Genomic DNA, 17684 nt, shown 5'->3' with positions numbered 1-17684 from the left:
GTCTTTTTTTCATATATTTTTTTATTGGTGCGTTGCAATTACACATTCTAATGAGGTTCACTGAGTTATAAAAACACATACGCGCAGCTCATGGTGCATTAATTACGCATCCCATCCCGTGTCCTTCCTCTCTACATGTTAGTGAAATTGGCAATAATACCTTCATACGCTGGCGTAGTATTATTTAAACTCAGTAATAACTTCCCTTCTTTTCCTTTTCCAACCCCCCATTCCCTTTCACTATTCTCCTGTACTGTCTCTGTTTCCTTCCCCAGGATTCTGTCTCCACCCATCTTTCCCTGGACCCTTCTACCTACTCCCTCACATCTGTCTCTTATTCTAAGCTCATGCAAAGTTAATTTCATTCTTTAAAACAAGATTATGAATGGGAGGCAGTGTAACATCAAGCAAATCTGAGTCACAGAACATTAGCCAGCCAGCAGAAAGCCTCTACATTAACTATATAATTATACTGCCCACATTATAAGTATCAGTGACACTTCATCCTTACCAAATCACACTAAGCAACCCTGTCTTAGGTGTAGATTACTTTTAACAAACCCCAACCAACACATTTTTGGGCCAGCATACAACAAGAAACAAATCCACACCCTTTAAAGCTCATTTACCATCAAGCTTTAAGATAATCAGCGTGTGTGTGCTTAGAATCAGTTATGCTGGTTTGGAGAATAAGAAAAGAAGTCTAGGGAGGAAGGAAGGAGTCGGAGGAAAAGAGTTTCACAGAGTAGACACACTTAAGATGGACATTAAGCCTGGAGAGAGCAAGAAATGGAGGTGGACATTTGCAGAGAAGCTTCTTCACTTTGAATAAGAAATGACTCTGATCAGAGTGGGGGCCGGGGGTGATCAGGGCCTGATGGTGTCAGGGGTGAGAAGCTAGAGTGAGTGAGAACTACAAACTAGCTTAGACAGGCAATAAAGTTCACATGCAGCAGCATACCACTTCAAGAGCAGAGAAAAACGCAGAAGCACCAGTACTGGGGGATCGGAAAGTTCCTGTACAATGTATAAAAGCATGGCTAGAATCCATAGAACGTACTGATTAAATGAATTTGTAGTGTAATGGGGGACAGACAGAATTAGTGGTTATGGAGAACACAATGAATTGAGTATGACCTCAGCACTCTTGGCCAGAGTTGCTCAAAGCAGCTTGGGTGGTATTAGCTGGCATCATTAACAGGAACAGAAAAGGTGGGAGAAGCTATTTTTATGGAAATAAAACTTTAGAGTTGAGGATGGTCCAGATTTCTTTGCCTTTTCCAAATAATTGCTGTGAATGCAGTAGGTTTTATGACATCCTTTAAGAAGCCAGAAATTTAAGTCCCAATGGTGGTGTATTCCAGAATTATCAAACTGTGACAAGAAACAAGTCATAGATCCTAACAGTGTTGTCTTACCTATAAAATATGAGTGTCACAGCTGAGTCATTGACAGGCATGTGTTGATAACTAGCAATGATGGGCTCTGAATTCTGCCATGTGTGTGGCTCAGAAAGGCAAGCTATGTGTGCGTGTATAGAACATGAGGGAAGATGTGGAAAGATGGAGGTAACAGGCCAGAGGAAACCTGAAGGAAGAAGATATGGGTAATGTCCCACTGTTGAGTAGACATTATCAGTAAGCGGTGACTTTGAAATGTGAAAGATGGAGGTTTTTTTAAGTAATGTTTTTACTCCTATATTAGTTTTCTATTGCTACATTAAAAATCACTATAAATTTAGAAGTTCAAAGAATACTTCTCACTTGTTGGCTCACAGCTCTACATAGGTCACAAATACCACACAGCATGTCTGGGTTTTCTGGACAGGATCCTGGGAGGCTAAAATCAAGGTATAGGCAGCACTGCATTTCTTTGGGGAAGATCTGGGGGGAAATTATGTTTCCAGGAGTTTGAGGGCATGGGAAGACTTCATTTTCTTTTCATGTTTTCCAAGTGTCCCCTCCTCCCATCTCCGAGCTAAAAATGGTTGGCTGATGTCTGATCACACTTGGAATCTCTCTGACTTCTGTCCTACCTCTTTGACGTTGGCAATTTGTGTGATGCCTTGGGGCCCACCTAGAAGGCCCAGGACAATCTCCCCACTGAAGGCCGATTGGTAAGCTTAAGTTGTAAAGTCCTTCTGAATTCTCTTCTACCACTGAATGCAACACATTAGCAAATGTGATACCAAAGGACAGAAGACATTTGGGGCAAATTTCTGCCTATAAAATTTTTTAGCACTATTCAATGAGGTTTTCATTTTAATACCTTTAGTGATCCCCTTATAAACGCCATGTGTGATCAAAACAAGATATACAACTTCTCTCTTCTGAAAGAAAATGTAAGCAAAGAGAATATTCATGACACTTTGCTTGACTGAAGCAACGTCATGGCCAATGGACAGGTCTAGAGTGTGAAGTCTTTTGACCTAAATGGAAAGCAGACTCAGCTTAGAGTCTGGTTACTATCTATTCAGTCAATAACAACTATTCAATCTGATTGTGTACAAGGCTTTTCTCTTAAAAATGAGCAAAATAATTCTGAAAAGGATTCAAGCATCTTCTAGACACTTATGTTAATAATAAATAACAAACAGATTCAAATGTGTAATACTTGATGGCCCACACCTGTAATCCTAGTGCTAGGGGGGCTGAGGCAGGAGATTGTGAATTCAAGAACAGGCTTAGCAATTTAGTAAGATTTCAGCCACCTAATAGGACTCTGTTTCACACAAAAAAGGGCTGGGGGTGTAACTCAGAGGATAAATGCCCTTGGGTTCAATTAGGAAAAAAATAGAATGCATAATACTGTTGTCTTGAAGCTTGGGCATCCATCACTTTATCAATGGGATGTTTGATTTTCTGTGTGTCTCATAATTTACAAAACTGAAATGACTTAAAGAGTTATTTCTTTTTCAGTGAGTAATGGAAGGTTACAGTCACAGTATGTTCTCCATTCATCAGAATGCCCCCCACTGTTTCTGCAAGCTTACCATGAAAGAAGTTTGTTTTGGGCTGCGTTTCCAAGAGAGAGTGTGTGGGAAGTAGTTTCTATATTTAAGAATTATTCTGAATATGGCCCGGATGGATAATGAAAATTCAGTGGCAAATGGCAAATGAGCTCATTTAAGAACAGTACGTAGAACATCACGATCACTGGCTGCTATGATACAGCATTTATGCTAATGATAACTTGCGTTAGCATAATTTTTTTTTGAGAGCTGAAGAAGCTGTGTATGATTCACCTTCTTATTCCCATTGTATTATGTAGTGCGTAATAGGGACTAAATAAATGTTGAACAAATTATCTCAGAAGTGTATTTTTCCCCCATTTTGATCTGTACCACAAATACCTTCAAGTAAGTACACATGAGGATTCTGAGGCATAAGGAGCTCTTATTTATTTATTCATGTATTTATTTATTTATCTATTAATTAATTAATTTATTTATTTTTGCCATGACATACAAATCATGGCCAAATATTTAAACGCATGGCCTTAGAAGTTAGATCTGGTGCTAAATCCTGGCTCTGCTACTGGTATTAATTGCTGGGGCTGCTAAAACAAAATATCACAGATTAATCAGCAGAAAATTTATTTTCTCACACTTTTGCTATAGGAAGTACAAATAAAAGATGGCAGCAGGGTTGGTTTCTCCTGACGCCTCTCTCTTTGCCTTCGAACGGCTGTGTCCTCACAGGGTCTATCCTCTGCATTCAGTTGTCTGCATCCTCGTCTCCTCTTAGAAGGACCCCAGCAATACTGGATTAGGCCCACTGCCTGACCTTGTTTTGGGGATGTCTTTTTAAAGGCCATCTCTTAAATACACTCCATGCTGATGTACTAGGGATTCAGATTTAATGTATGGTTTTAGGGGAGGCAGAACCCAGCCCAGAAGAGCTACTTTACAGCAGGACAATTGGAAATGTCTGTGAAAGACAATTGCCTCTTTAAATATGGGTATCTTTTCCTGCAGAGGCAACCACTACTGGCTGTTCCAGTTTTCTCTTTGCCTAACTCTATCTTTTATTTTGCTTGAGATAGCAACGTGCCCAGCTTCTCTTAGTTGCAGTGGTCATGTGACTCGATGCCGAACAATTAAATGTAAATAAAAGTTGCTGGATTGGATTTAAGGTCAGCTCTTTAGATATGGGTAGATTTATGTGATCTTTACTTCTTGTGCTTTGTCTTCTCCTTTATCTTCCTACCCGGATGTACAGCGATAGAAGCAAAAGGTCAAAGTCCCATGCTGAAAGAAGTGGGAAGGTGGCTGAGAAGAAGTCACATAATGGTGAGGACTCCCACACAGCCCTGGAGGAGGTGTCTTTGCACAGAGCAAACAAATGCAGAGGGCGCTTTAGTTCAACATTCTCCAACAATCAAAGATAATAGACATCTCAAGAAAAACTAATAATATAAGAGGAAGATTCATTTAAACAAATGAGCATCTTTCCTACGAGCTAATAGGGATTATTCTATGGGTTTTTTTTTGGGGGGGGGTCTGAGGATGAAACCCACTGGCATTCAACCTTCGAGCTACAGCCCTTGCCCTATTTTTTATTCTTTATTTTGAAACCGGGTCTCACTGAGTTGCCGAGGGCCTCACTAAGTAGCTGAGGCTGTCCGTGAACCGCAATCCTCTGGTCTCAGCCTCCCCAATGCTGGGATTACAAGCGTGTGCCACCACGCCAGGCTGGGATTATTCTATTTTTAAGAAAATTTTTAAGATATATCAGTATATTCATAAAGATCTAAGGCTACTAAGAGAACAGAGCAATTTAAGAACAACAACAAAAAAGAGTTCTTGAAATTTAAGAGAAAGATGCTAAGCAAAAATATTTTTAAGAACAGATCGAATGGCTAAAGAACAAAGCCAAAAAACAAGTTGGTGACCTGCAAAACAGAGGACATCTCTCAGAAGGCAAAATTAAAAGTCGGAAAGATGAAAAACTGAGAGGCTAAGGAATATGAAGATGGAAGCAAGTCCATCGAACATCTTAGAAGCCGGCAAAAGAGAAAAAGGAAGAAATATTCAAGGAAATAATACAATAAAAATTTTGGCTTGTTTCTTTTTAAGCACATGGTAGGTTTTGACTTTCTGGACCCTTTGTGGGTTAGAGGGATTCTGTGATCTGTCTTGGCCAATGAGTTCTGAATGGAATCAATGAGCATTTTCTTTTGGTATTGGGAATTGAACCAAGGGCATTCTACCTCTGGGCTACATCCCAAGCCATTCTTATTTTTATATTTTAATTTTGAAACAGGTCCTCACTAAGTCACTGAGGGTCTCACTAAGTTGGTCAGGCTGGCTTCCAACCTTCTATCCTCCTATTTCAGCCTCTCAAGAGCTAGGATTACAGGTAAGGGACACTATGCCAGCTGAAAGAAAATTTTCTTAAATATCTACACAAAAGTAACCAGCACGAGAAATACAACAAAATATAATTTCCTCTAAGTTGGTGGCTCTGAGCTTGGACAATTTCTCCCATCTCTGCCCCAGGTTTATTTGGCAAGGTCTGGAAACATTTTGGTTATCTCCATTAGAGAGAAGGGTAGTGTGCTACTGGCATCAAGTAGGTAAAGGTAAGGAATAGGGATAACTATCCTGCAACGAATGTAACATCTCCACAACAGAACCATTATCTGACCAAAATGTCAACAGTGCTGAGGTTGAGAAACCCTGATCTAAATCTCTACCAACAGTTAATACTATCAAACATGTCCATATACAATGAATAAAACTGGTATCACAGCCAAGCACAGTAGCCCATGCCTGTAATCACAATATTCGAGAGCTGAGACAAGAGGATAACACCACCAACAAAAAACTGGTATCATGATTAAGTCCACATATTCTTGGATATTGGCAAGTTGTGAATCTTTTCATATATTGATTAATCATATTACATCTGTGTTAATTCCTGTTCATAACCTTTGTCATTTTTCTACTGAAATTGAGTTATTTCATTGATTTATTCATATAATCTTGATCATAATCTTTGCTCTTGATAAACTTTTCCCAGGTGCTTAGTTTATTAGTTTAAGATGTTTTTTGTCCTACAGAAGCTTTAAATTTTTTTTTACCCCAATAAGTTGTATGAATATAATGCACCAATAAAAAAATAAAAATAAAAAAATAAAATAAAAATAAATAAATAAATAAATAAATTTCAATTCACTTATATAATCAGCATTTTGTTGTAACACTTGTGATTTTAAGTTTACTTCAGAAAGAATTTCCTTTCCTAAGACTATAAACATTTTCATTTTTTTTCTCCTACTATGATCAAATTTTTATAGTAATATATTTGAATCATTTGTCAGATTTTTGGCAACTTTTAAAGAACAAAAGTATTATATGTTTTCCAAATAAACAACTTTTCCAAATTTTTTTCCAAATAATTTTTGAACTAATATCTCTATAATGTCATCTGTAATTCTTTCTTAATTACACTGTCGGGAATGGTCCACTGTCGTTAAACCACTGGGAATGCCCTTGTGAAGGTCAACAATGGGTTCCATGTTTCCAAGGCCAGTGGTAATTTCTCTATCCTCTTTCGGATGCGTGGCTGTCCCGCAGGGTCCTCCACTCTCTTTCCTTGGCTTCCAGGACCCCAAGCTCTCTTGGTTTTTATAGCAAGGTCATTGGTCATTCATCTTTAGTTATTACTGATGGTTCCAAGTATTTGTCTTTACCTTAAACTCTGGGGTGCTCCAGATCTACTTCAGTTTCTTCACAGTCTCTCTTCACATAACCTTGTCTGGTTCCATTCCTCCATATGCTATCAGTATGCCCATGACTACCTGGTACCTATCAGTCCCTGACCTCTCGCAGAACTCTAGAGCCCGTTAGTCTTTTTCCTACTTGAAATCTCCACACAGATGTCTACTAGAGATCTTAAACTCCTCATTGTTTAAACGAGAAATCTTGATTATTTCCCCCCAATCTTACTTTACCACCAGGTTCCCTTTTCGACCTTAATCAAAAATATAAGCTGAACTATCAATTTCTCCCTTTAAGTTCTCATTTCCAGCTGCCATCTGGTCCCTTTAAGTCTATACCGAAGTCAGAATTTTTCTCTCTCCATTCCGGCATTTCTTAGTCTAAACTACCGCCTCCCGTCACTCTTCTGCTGCCATATTCTTCTAGCAGGCTGCCTCAGAATCTGTCCTCCACAGTAATCCTTCCCTAGTTTGTATCAGTTCACATCGCTCCCCTGTCTGACAGTAGTTGGTGGCTTCCCACTGCACTTAGAATAAACTGGGAACTTGTTGGGCATGGTGGATCATGCGTGTAATCCCACTACTTGGGAGGCTGAGATAGGAGGATCAAAAGTTGGAGGCTAATCTCAGCAGCTGAGCAAGACCCTCTTTCAAAATAAAAATAAAATAGGTATGGGAACATAGCCCAGAGGTATAATACCTCTGGGTTCAATCCCAGTATGAAACAAGACAAAACAACAACAAAAAGAATAAAATTGGAGCATGTTACCCAGGACCACAGGCCCAGACATGTCAGGCTTTTGCCTTCTCCCACCTCATCTTGCCCTCTCTTCCCCTTCCATACAGTGCCCTCCATGCTTGCTTATATCTGCTCTGTGGATGCAGCCAAGTTATCCTTTTAGTAGGGCTTCTGTGCCAAGCCATGAACTCACTGTGCTGGCACATTCTTCTTTAGCTCTCAGCATGGCTATAGCTGAAAATCACGACTATCTCAGCTTAACTCTTACCTCTGGAGAGAGGTCTTTCTTGACTAGCTAATCCAGTGCCCAGCTTTCCCTGTGTGGTCCATATTTTAATTCTCTGTAGAGTATCAGTGGCATTTTCTTGTTTATTTTATTGGACCCTCCTATCTGTGACCTCCTACTGAAATGTATATTCTATAAGAGCATGGATGTAACCTCATCCTATGCCTTATTTATTCAGTCTGTATAACTGAATGTCATAGATGGGGTGACCTGTAAATAACAGAGACGTTTTCCTCCCAGCTATGGAGGCGGGAAAGCCCAAGATCAGCAGCCATATGATCTGATGTCTTGTGAAAAGCCCATTTTCTGATTCATAAAAAGCATCTTCTCACTTGAATCTTCACATGGCAGAAAAAAGGGCACACCATGGTGTCTCTTAAGGACATTAATCCCATTCATGTGAGCTCCACCCTTATGACCTAATCACCTATTAATAATCCCACTTCTGACACCATCATCTTGGTGTTAGGAAACAACATATAAATTTTGAGGTGACATAAATACCCACAAATATCTGTAGTATCCTATTAAAAAACACCTAGCACATACTAAGTAAGTGTTCAATAAATATTCGGATGCATTTTCTTAAACTGAAAAGATCCATTTGTATATTTTTCATAAATGCTATATATCTTACTACTTTAACTTTGTAGATATTGAAGTATTAGTAGAGCAAAAATATCCTCCCTATTATTTTCAAAATTGTCCTTTTTAAGTTGTATAATATCTATTTTACATAAATTTCCAAATCAGATTATTGTGTTTCATGTTCAATTCTAATGGAATTTTTATTGGTATATCTCTGAATTTCTAAGTTAGTTTGAGGAGGAATTACATCTATATAATACCAAGGTTTTATATTTAAGACACTGTGTATTTCTCCATTTATTTAACCAGTATTTTGTGACCTTTGTCTTATTTTTATAGTTTCATTATTAGTTTTAAGATTGTGTACAGGTAATTACACATTTTTTAAATTGTCAAGAATGTAAATTTTTTGTGATGCTTATTAATATCCAGTTTACAGGATAGCTCAGACCCTGCGAGGGCAGAGGGATTCTTTTACTTTATCTGATAATTTGTAGCTTATTTTCTAAAGGATATCATCTCAATATTTTCAACTTTTTTCCCCCAGTACTGAGGATAGAACCCAGGGGCATTCTACCTCAAAGCTGCATCCCCAGTTCTAATTTTTATTATTTATTTTGAAACAAGGTCTCACTAATTTGCACAGGGCCTCACTAAGTAGCTGAGGCTGGATACAAACCTGTGACCCTCCTGTCTCAGCCTCTCAAGCACTGGGATTACAAGTGTGCACCACCATGCCTGGCTCTAGTTTCCCAACTTTTTAAAATATCATATTGAATTAGTTCAGACATTCACAAAAATGCACAACAGCAACACTTACATAAGCAGCTCTATTCTATGTCATACTTTCGTGGAACTATTGTTAAGTATGACATGTGGTCTAAGTTTCTAGCAAAAATCCTGTTTCAGCTAAATAAGGTCTCTGAAGTGTTTCTGCAACTTAAAAGAATATCTTTATAAATAACATTTTTTAAGAAACTAGCTTTACAATAAAAACTAAAAAATGATACTATTTTTGGGAAATCCTGTAATGTTTAAGTGAAAACAATTTCTTATGATTGAGCTTTCTTTACAAGCATGCTTAATATTTTTTATCAAAGCACTTAGAATATTTTACACCATTTATCAATGCAAAAATCTTGTCTTCGAAATTCAAGAAATTTATCATAAGTTAAAAAAATCTAATAAGCAATTAAGCAGGGATTTCTATCTATTATTTCTAGCTCCAAAACCCACAGTCCTCCCACTGTATTTCACTTTTAATTCACTGAGAGACTAAGTCAAGCCTTTCAACATGCCCTACTAGAAAAGATAACAAATGTGTACTGGGTTTATGGGTGATTGATAACCATACCCAACAAACGTCTGTCTTGATGTCAGTTTCAAAGTAGAAAGTCCTGGAGATCTCTTTGTCATTAGCAGCTATGCCTTTTTAAATTGATGGCTCATATCTAAGTACAAGCAGCAAAGGCACAGATAACCAAGTTGAGCAGGTCAGTTAATACTACAGATAACTGAAAATCAATCTGAAAAAAATCTACAGAACTAAAAGACTAGGAACAAGGAAGAAGAATTTCAAATCCTTAGAAATACAAGCCAGGTGTGGTGGTGCACACTTGTGATCCCAGCATTTGGGAGGCTAAGACAGGAGGATCGTGGTTCCCAGCCAGCCTCAGCAACTTAGTGGGTCCTTTACAACTCAGTGAGACTGTTTAAAAATAAAGAATAAAAAACAGGGCTGGGGGTGTAGCTCAGAGTTAGAATGTCCGTGGACTCCATCCCCAGCACTGAAAAAAATAAAAGTACAGACTGATCCTTAGGCTGAGTACAGTGGTGACACACACCTCCAATTCCAGTACTTGGGAGGCTGAGATAGAAGGTTCAAGACAAACCTTAGTACTTTTAGTGAGACCCTCCACAACTTAGCAAGACCCTGTTTCAAAATATTTTTAAAAAAGGGGCTAAAGTGTAGCTCAAAAGTAGAATGTCCCCATGTTTAATCTCCAGTACCCAAAATAATAAATAAATAAGTTATTTAATTAAAATAAATAAAAAGGCTGAAGTGTATGGCTTAGAGGTAGAATGCCCTGATTTCAATTATCAGTACCATAAAAAATGTCTTTAAGGTTCAAAAAAATAAAATGTGCACAAATAAGATGGGACTAACCACAGATAACCATAGTTCCTGTGAAAATACTTCATGGGTTTATGAAAAATGCTAACGTGGTACAACATGGTTGCCAAGTCTATGCAGTATGGTTTCGCTGTGTGAGTATCATTGTTATTGACAACAGCAGGAAGTCCACAGAACCACTCTCCAAATCTGGGGACGTGTATTTAGTTCCAGATGTTACATTTTAAGTGGTCATAACCCAGGAAGATGCCAGTCACAGTCAGCATCTATTTTTATCGAGCCCAGAATGGAGAAAATGTCAGAGGCAATAAGGCACCCCAGGACTTTCTATGGTGTTTAGGTATCTTGGGAAATTGTGATCCCACAAAACAATGTACTCCTTGCAGACTCAGCCTCATCCAAATGGGAAAATCTTCCTATATAAAAACCGTCATCACATCTTTGTGTCATCTGATACCTCCTGTCTACTTACCGCCACTCCTGTCTTGTAGAGGAGGTAGTGCACCGTCTGCGTGACATCGGCGGCATGCATTAGATTATGGTAAGGATTTTTATGCTTGCTGTATCCCACTTCCAGTGCCTCCACAAATGAGACCAGAGCAGAAATGGGGATCTGAAAGAGAATGGCAAGCGTAATCAGCCAGAGACTGAGCTGCCTGATGGGAAGAGGCAAATGTCCATGTTACCCTGGTGGCTTCTTCCTGCAGGCGTAATATATCATATGAGAAAAATGCAGCTTTTTATAGTTAATAAAAATCACTGGAGAAATTATCAGATGATTTGAAAATCTAACATTAACATGTAGTCCCTGGTAGAAAAATAGCCTTCCAAATTGTCCTTGTCCTCATCTATCTCTAAATACCTTTCTTCCCAATATTTAAAGGGAGAAGAGATGTTCTACAGGACACCAAACAGTGTTGTGAACTATATTCAGGGTCAAAAATAATATTAATAATTATTTAGCACCAATAAGCAATGAATATTTAGAAATAATGCTAACAATTATTACCAGTCTGTGCAATCATTCCATTTTTGTAACATACTATCAGTGGAATGAGACTTTCCAAATTGCCAGTCACCAAAAATAAATTGCCAAATAATAAACACAAGAACCAGGGCTCTTGTTGCTGTATATACCAAACATTTGCTTTCTGGTTTAGGTTTTGGATTTTTGTTTTTCCCATGTGTCCAATGCACATAAGAACTCTTTTATAAAGTCCTGTTTTTCAAGAAGCCGGTGTTATATCTGATACTGGTGGCAGCCTCTATCTGTTTTGCAATAATTTTATAACTTAAGATTGCTGTGTACTTATGTTTTCCCACAGATAATTGGGATGTGTTGCATGTATACATTCCTTTATTTCTCAGGATATAAAAGACTTGTACCTTTGGTTGGAACTATTAATAACTCAGGATAATATTTCCAACTGGCTTAACTATTTTCAGTCTCAAAATGTATGTATGATGTACATTGCTCCCTTTTCTATGTGGCAAAGAGAAGAACAATTGTAAAGTGTGTATACAAAACAGGAGGATGCTGGGAACATCTATTGTGTTAGCTTTTTTGCTGAATTCCATGTTTTACATTATGCAATAAAAGTTGAGTAGAAAAGAGAAAGTGTGCAGTCCTGGAGACTAACAATCACAATGAAAGTGCACACACATGCGTGCACACACACATACACAAATGAACACACACACACTAAGAAAAATGTTCCTGTATTGCATCTGAGATTCCATAACCTTTCCTTTCTTGGCACATTCTTTCATACTTTCCATGTGTGAACTTTAAAAATTTTAAATATGGCCTACGAGAGGTCAGCGATAAATTAACTATCACTTTAAAAAAGGGAGTTGTTGGGTTATTCTTTGGAGAGCTGTGAGCCAGTGAAATGCTAAGCAAAGGTGTTACATTTATGCCCAGGAGAAAGTGTTTCCAGAATCCACCAGACCTTCGAACGGGGTCTAATGCACCAATAAGGGCAGCTGTTGTAATATGCAGTCCTAAGCAATAGAGACACAGTCTGTCCAGAGAAATCAAAGTGTTGTGTGTTCTCCAGAAACTCATTCACCTTGTGAAGGAGCTCAATTGGACAGAGGTTTGCGGATGAATACACGGGCCCCGTGTGGACTGTTCTTCCCTGCAGAGCCTGAAGTGTGAGGCGCTCGTGTAGCAGAACCCTGGAGACAAGACAAGCTCTTGATCTAAAGTGAAGAATTAATTTGAAGCCAGAGTGGTTGGAAAACACCAATGGTCCATCACTGATGCTGCGCAAGGGCATTTGTCTGAATGAGTCCAGCTGTGGGAAAAACGTTTATGGAGACAGAAAATCTCCCTGTCTCCATTACTGCTTCTTTGACACCAGTGGCCAAGAATTCCCAAGTCATGTTGAAATGAGATCCCTGGGCAGTCCCACAGGGGATCTAGGATACTGCCAGCTTAGGGTTGTTCTTCCAAGAAGACAGAGATCTGCAGGGCTTCTCTAGCCCCTCTCAGACAATGAGACCCACCAGCAAAAGTGTACTGAAAAGTGTTTCCCAGGAGTGTACGGAAGCAGCTGCTGTCCAAACCACGCTTCCCAAGTCACCCGGAATGGTTTCAGTTCTACTTAAAATGATTCTCTGGGTCTTAGCCCAAGAGTCATTTAAGAATGAACACATGTATACGATTTATTTATTTCTCTTTTTAATGAAGTACTGACCTTAAAACGGCTGATCAGATCATAGCGTGTAAGTAATTCATAGAAAATGAATTTCAGTGCATGATCTCCACTGGCCTCATTGAGGGAAAAGACATCAAATGACCACTTGTCCACATCCTACAGGACCAGGTGGAGAAAAAAATGCATTAGTTTTCAGTCATTTATGCAGCTAGAAATCTCATTATTTTAGTCTGTCTACCTCTCTCACCTGTGGAGGACTTCACAGCCCAAGACTCTAACACACTTTCCACCTTCAGTTACCTTTTCAATCTTGTAGATCTACATAGCCTCTACTGTTAAAAATTTTAAATCATCTTATTACTTAGCAACTATACCAATAATTTATTGAATACATACTGCATGGATGACATTATTATCATTGATAAATATTTGTAATTTATGCTGAAAATATCTCAGAGAAGTAGGTATCATTAGTCACATCTTAATGATGAGAAAACTGAGTTACCTAATTTGCCTTAGACCCATCGAAAATAAGTACTCAGGACTCAAGTGGAGCGAGGACTCAAACACGTTTCACCAATACCTAGACTTTCCATCCAGCCCTCCAGCTACTGCTGCTGAACTCATGACCACCTGAGGTGTACCCATCCTTAAACTCCTCTCCAACCCTGGACAGCATCTAGTGACTTCCTCTTGGTCGACAAGGAAGACTTTTATCTCATTTCAAAGTGTTGAGAAACATGCATGATATAGAATCCAAAATAAAGTCACTTCAATATAAAATGCTGAACTAAAATCAATGAGGGAAGCACTCATTTTTCAGAACCAAATAATATTACCATCTCTGGAGTCACTAATCTGGGAAGCTAGTTCTCAAATCTGTATATCACTTTCGTGTAAAAAGTACAGTGAGAGCTAAACTGAATACACCTCATACACCATCCGCAAAGTTCTTATTTGTCCATAAATAACTACCCCAAAATACATGTAAACACTATCAGATGTGCCTTTGACACAAGTATCTGGTATGGTTACCAGATACCTGTGAATACATTAAGAAAAATTGAGTGTAAGCAAGAGCTGAAGCAACAGTCATTTGGGTCTCATCCTCTAAAGGCCCAGAATTGAGAGTCTCACTTCTGTGACCTACTTGCTCATTGATGCATGTTGTCAAAGACCAGGTGAGACCACCGTGAGTACAGCACCGGGTCAGATAGCACCTTGGCAGAGACCTTGGCAATCAGGACCTGCTGATGTGAGTGACTCTCACCCAGCCTTCACTCATCCCAGCACTGTTCATCAGTCCTCCTGGAGCCCCTCCCTATCAGAGCCATCCCCAAACTGTCAAGTATCTCTCTCATGGAAGCCAAGGCATAAGAAAATACTTGTCCATAGGAAAACATGTTTTCCAAAAAGGTTTCAGTTGAATTGTTTCAATTCACATTTAGTGGTAACCTCACTTTGATCTTTAATAATTACCCCTCCACTCCACTAAAATAACTAAAGAAACATCTATCAGCACTGAACACATTTTCTGGGCTGGACATTATGCAAAGTATTTATGCACATTCTGAAAAACTCACAACTTTAGATAAAAAAGTATTGTTTTCTCCGGATTTACAGATGGCAGCCACAGCGAGACTGCATGGATGTCTAGTAGCAGAACCAGTTAATAAGGCCAATGTCAACCCCCTAGCGATCTCATTGCTCACAGAAGACACTGTAAACTCAAGGAGTCTGTGCTGTGATCTGGGCCTCATCCCCTAAATACCCAGTGAAGGCCCAGGCCAGACACAGAAAGACCATTTAAGATTTACCCAAGACCTACAGCTTTACCTTGGTTACTCTAACACTCTCATGAGTCACAGCCATTGTTTGATCCTTAGTCACAAGGGAAAAAAAAAACACTGACCACTTATTGAAGAAAGCTTTGTCACACCTGGCAATTTTTAATCCCAGTCTTCAGGATAAATTAAAAACAAAAAAGCTCTCTAATACTGAAAAAAAGAGATTCTCATAGTAAAAAGTCAAGATTTAATCCAGATACTAGTAGTGAGAAATGAGAAGATGATTAAGGTATTTTCTATATGTGAGGTGGACATTGTGTTTGGCCCCTCGTTTTGGAAGGAGTCTTAGCTGTAATTATCAAATTTTAATATTCTTTCTAACCACGTAGAGGGCTCACTAAAAACACTGATTCAGGGTAGAGGAAGGCGAGACTGAAGAATCCTAGACCTAGAATATGCTTCTTAACAATCATCCAGTTTAACTGCCTTTAACCATCCTTCCCCTCTTATCAATTTTGCCTCAGGATAATTCTCACAGAGAAAGTGTATAATTTTTTTGTTAATACAGCCTAAAGGAAGCCTCAGACTCCTCGTTTCCTCTTACTTTAAACCTGGAGTTTAAGCCGGGCGTGGTGGCGCACGCTTGTAATTCCCCACGCTTGGGAGGCGGAGACAGGAGGATCGCGCGAAGCCAGCCGCGCTGGCTTAAGAGACCCTGTTGCCAAATAAAAGATATAAAAATAGGCCTGGGAGTGTAGCCCGGAGGTAGAAGGGCTTCCAGGAACCCCAGTACTACCAAAATAAGTAAATAAATAAATTAAATAAATAAACCTGGAGTTTATCCAAAATCTCTTCCCGAGCCCCACATCAGATGCCTATCTAAAGAAGAACACAGTTCTGCGTTTCCAGTAACCCTGCCCAAATGATGTGAGACAAAATGCCCCAAATTAGAAGTTAATAGGCATTGAGTGGAAAAAATAAAAAGAACCCAATGCAAACTATTTCAGATTTAGAGCTGGGTTGTGGCTAATTATGCTCTTACTTCAATGTCACTCTCTGCCATGTTCTTGCATTAACGGCTAAAGTTAACACGCAGCAGCATAATGATTATTTTAGTGAAATGTATTCTCTCAGTCTTTGGGGAGATTTTCTGTAATAGAAGAAAAACTGTTGTGATCCTATATAAACCCCTGGCAGGGAGGTGGAAATAACCTTCTTCCTATAGGCACTACATATAAAGGAAAAGAGACTGTCTCTGTGGTCACTCTAACTCACCTCCAACCCACGGGAAATAAAACAGAAGTCCAGGGAACTAGGAAAATGTTACATTATGAAATGGCTCTGAAATTCCCCAGTCGACAGGGACTAGGCAACGCATAACAGCAGTGTTAGCCTTAATGCACATGTCAGCAATGGGGATGCTACGCTTTGATATAGAGGTGATATAACTGAATCACGAGCACCAATCTCATCAGTGGATACATCCATTGATGGAATAATGGGCTTATTAAGCGGTAGTATAGACAGGTAGCATCTGGGTGGAGGAGAGAGGTCACTGGGAATGTGGTCTTGGGAAATATATAAATATATGTTCCCTTTATATATCTCCCTTTCTCCTGACATCCTATGTTTCCTCTACCATGCCCTGAGTTCCACCTGTGTGACCCAGCATAACACAGACTGAAACTTCTGAAACCACCATATCTGTGAGCAGATAAATCCTTCTTCCTCTAAGCTGTGGTTGACAGGTATTTTGGGTCTCGGCAGTAAAAATAAAAATTGAAAGAGTGGAGAAGGTTAGAAATTTAGAATTTCTACTCTGAATAATCTAAATACCTTTCCCCTCAGAAAGACAACATGTGAGCACCTGAAGATTTCTTTTCCCTAAGTATAAAACAACAATCTGTGCACGTCACAGGTGTTCTTTTTTTCAGTTATTCTGCATTCTGCATAGAAAAGAAATTTAGAAGAAACATTCTCATAAATGACTCAGTAGTGGTATACCCACCTGTGTTTGTGTTCATGATAAAGAAATAAAGATTAAAATATGCTTTTAATGTTCCTAAGACTTGCAGCGAACATTTCAAGTTCAATTACGAAAATTAGTGCAATTTCATAGTGGGTGTTATGAAACATCGGAGCTCGTGAAGTGATTCCACTGATGAAAAGGGAAATATCACTGTACATTGTGCTGATGTGTTAGGCATGAGAGCGAGGCTTAGGGAGGGGTAAGAAAACACATGACTCCTTGCTGTATCCTTCCTACTCTTAAAATGAGTTAAGAAGACACACAAAAATGTAGAGACATTAAAAAGAGAAGTGAGAATCTATCTATACATGGTCTCACAAGTTTAGCCAGTGAATGTCTCTGAAACAAGAAAAGTAACTATGAATATGTAATTAGTATGGCCCTATAGAACTCTTTTCTAACATTAAATTAATTAAGAAGCACTCCCACCCTGAATTCCACGAATGGATTATTTAAGCTGTCTTCTGAAAACATTATCAGGCAAGTCATACTTTTTTCATGTTTGAAAGAAAGATAGTAAAAGCTTCAGCAGAAGTCAAAATTCTGCAATGTCTCTGATTAAATGGACCTGTTCTATGTGAAGACACCAAGTGATGTCAACTAGCCTAGTGAACTTGGGCCCTAGTACAAACGTACCCTGGAATTCAAAACAAAATCTGGTTTAGCACATCTAGAACATGCTGAGACCAGTGGATGTGAATCTACATGGGCCCAGAGGAGCACATCTGCTTTGGG

The 17684-nt window shown here is 38.9% G+C and overlaps 1 protein-coding gene across 3 annotated transcripts in view; it reads right to left on the bottom strand.

Moving 5' to 3' along the window:
- The window catches only part of PDE1C (phosphodiesterase 1C), a gene marked incomplete at both ends in the record, with an annotated part of 503660 nt that overhangs the window by 91070 nt on the left and 394906 nt on the right, over positions 1–17684 (bottom strand). For 2 of the 3 annotated variants that reach the window (XM_080701934.1, XM_080701936.1), the window contains 2 exons: positions 10943–11083; positions 13173–13289. In XM_080701934.1, the coding sequence (XP_080558060.1) occupies positions 10943–11083; positions 13173–13289 (258 nt within the window). The remainder of the gene's footprint in view (positions 1–10942; positions 11084–13172; positions 13290–17684) is intronic. The other variant, XM_080701935.1, reaches the window with a different exon arrangement.

The sequence above is a fragment of the Muscardinus avellanarius genome (genome assembly GCF_963383645.1).
Source record: "Muscardinus avellanarius genome assembly, chromosome: 9".
Lineage (NCBI taxonomy): Eukaryota > Metazoa > Chordata > Mammalia > Rodentia > Gliridae > Muscardinus > Muscardinus avellanarius.
Note: the sequence above shows the minus strand (reverse complement) of the source record. Positions and strands in the feature narration are given on the sequence as shown.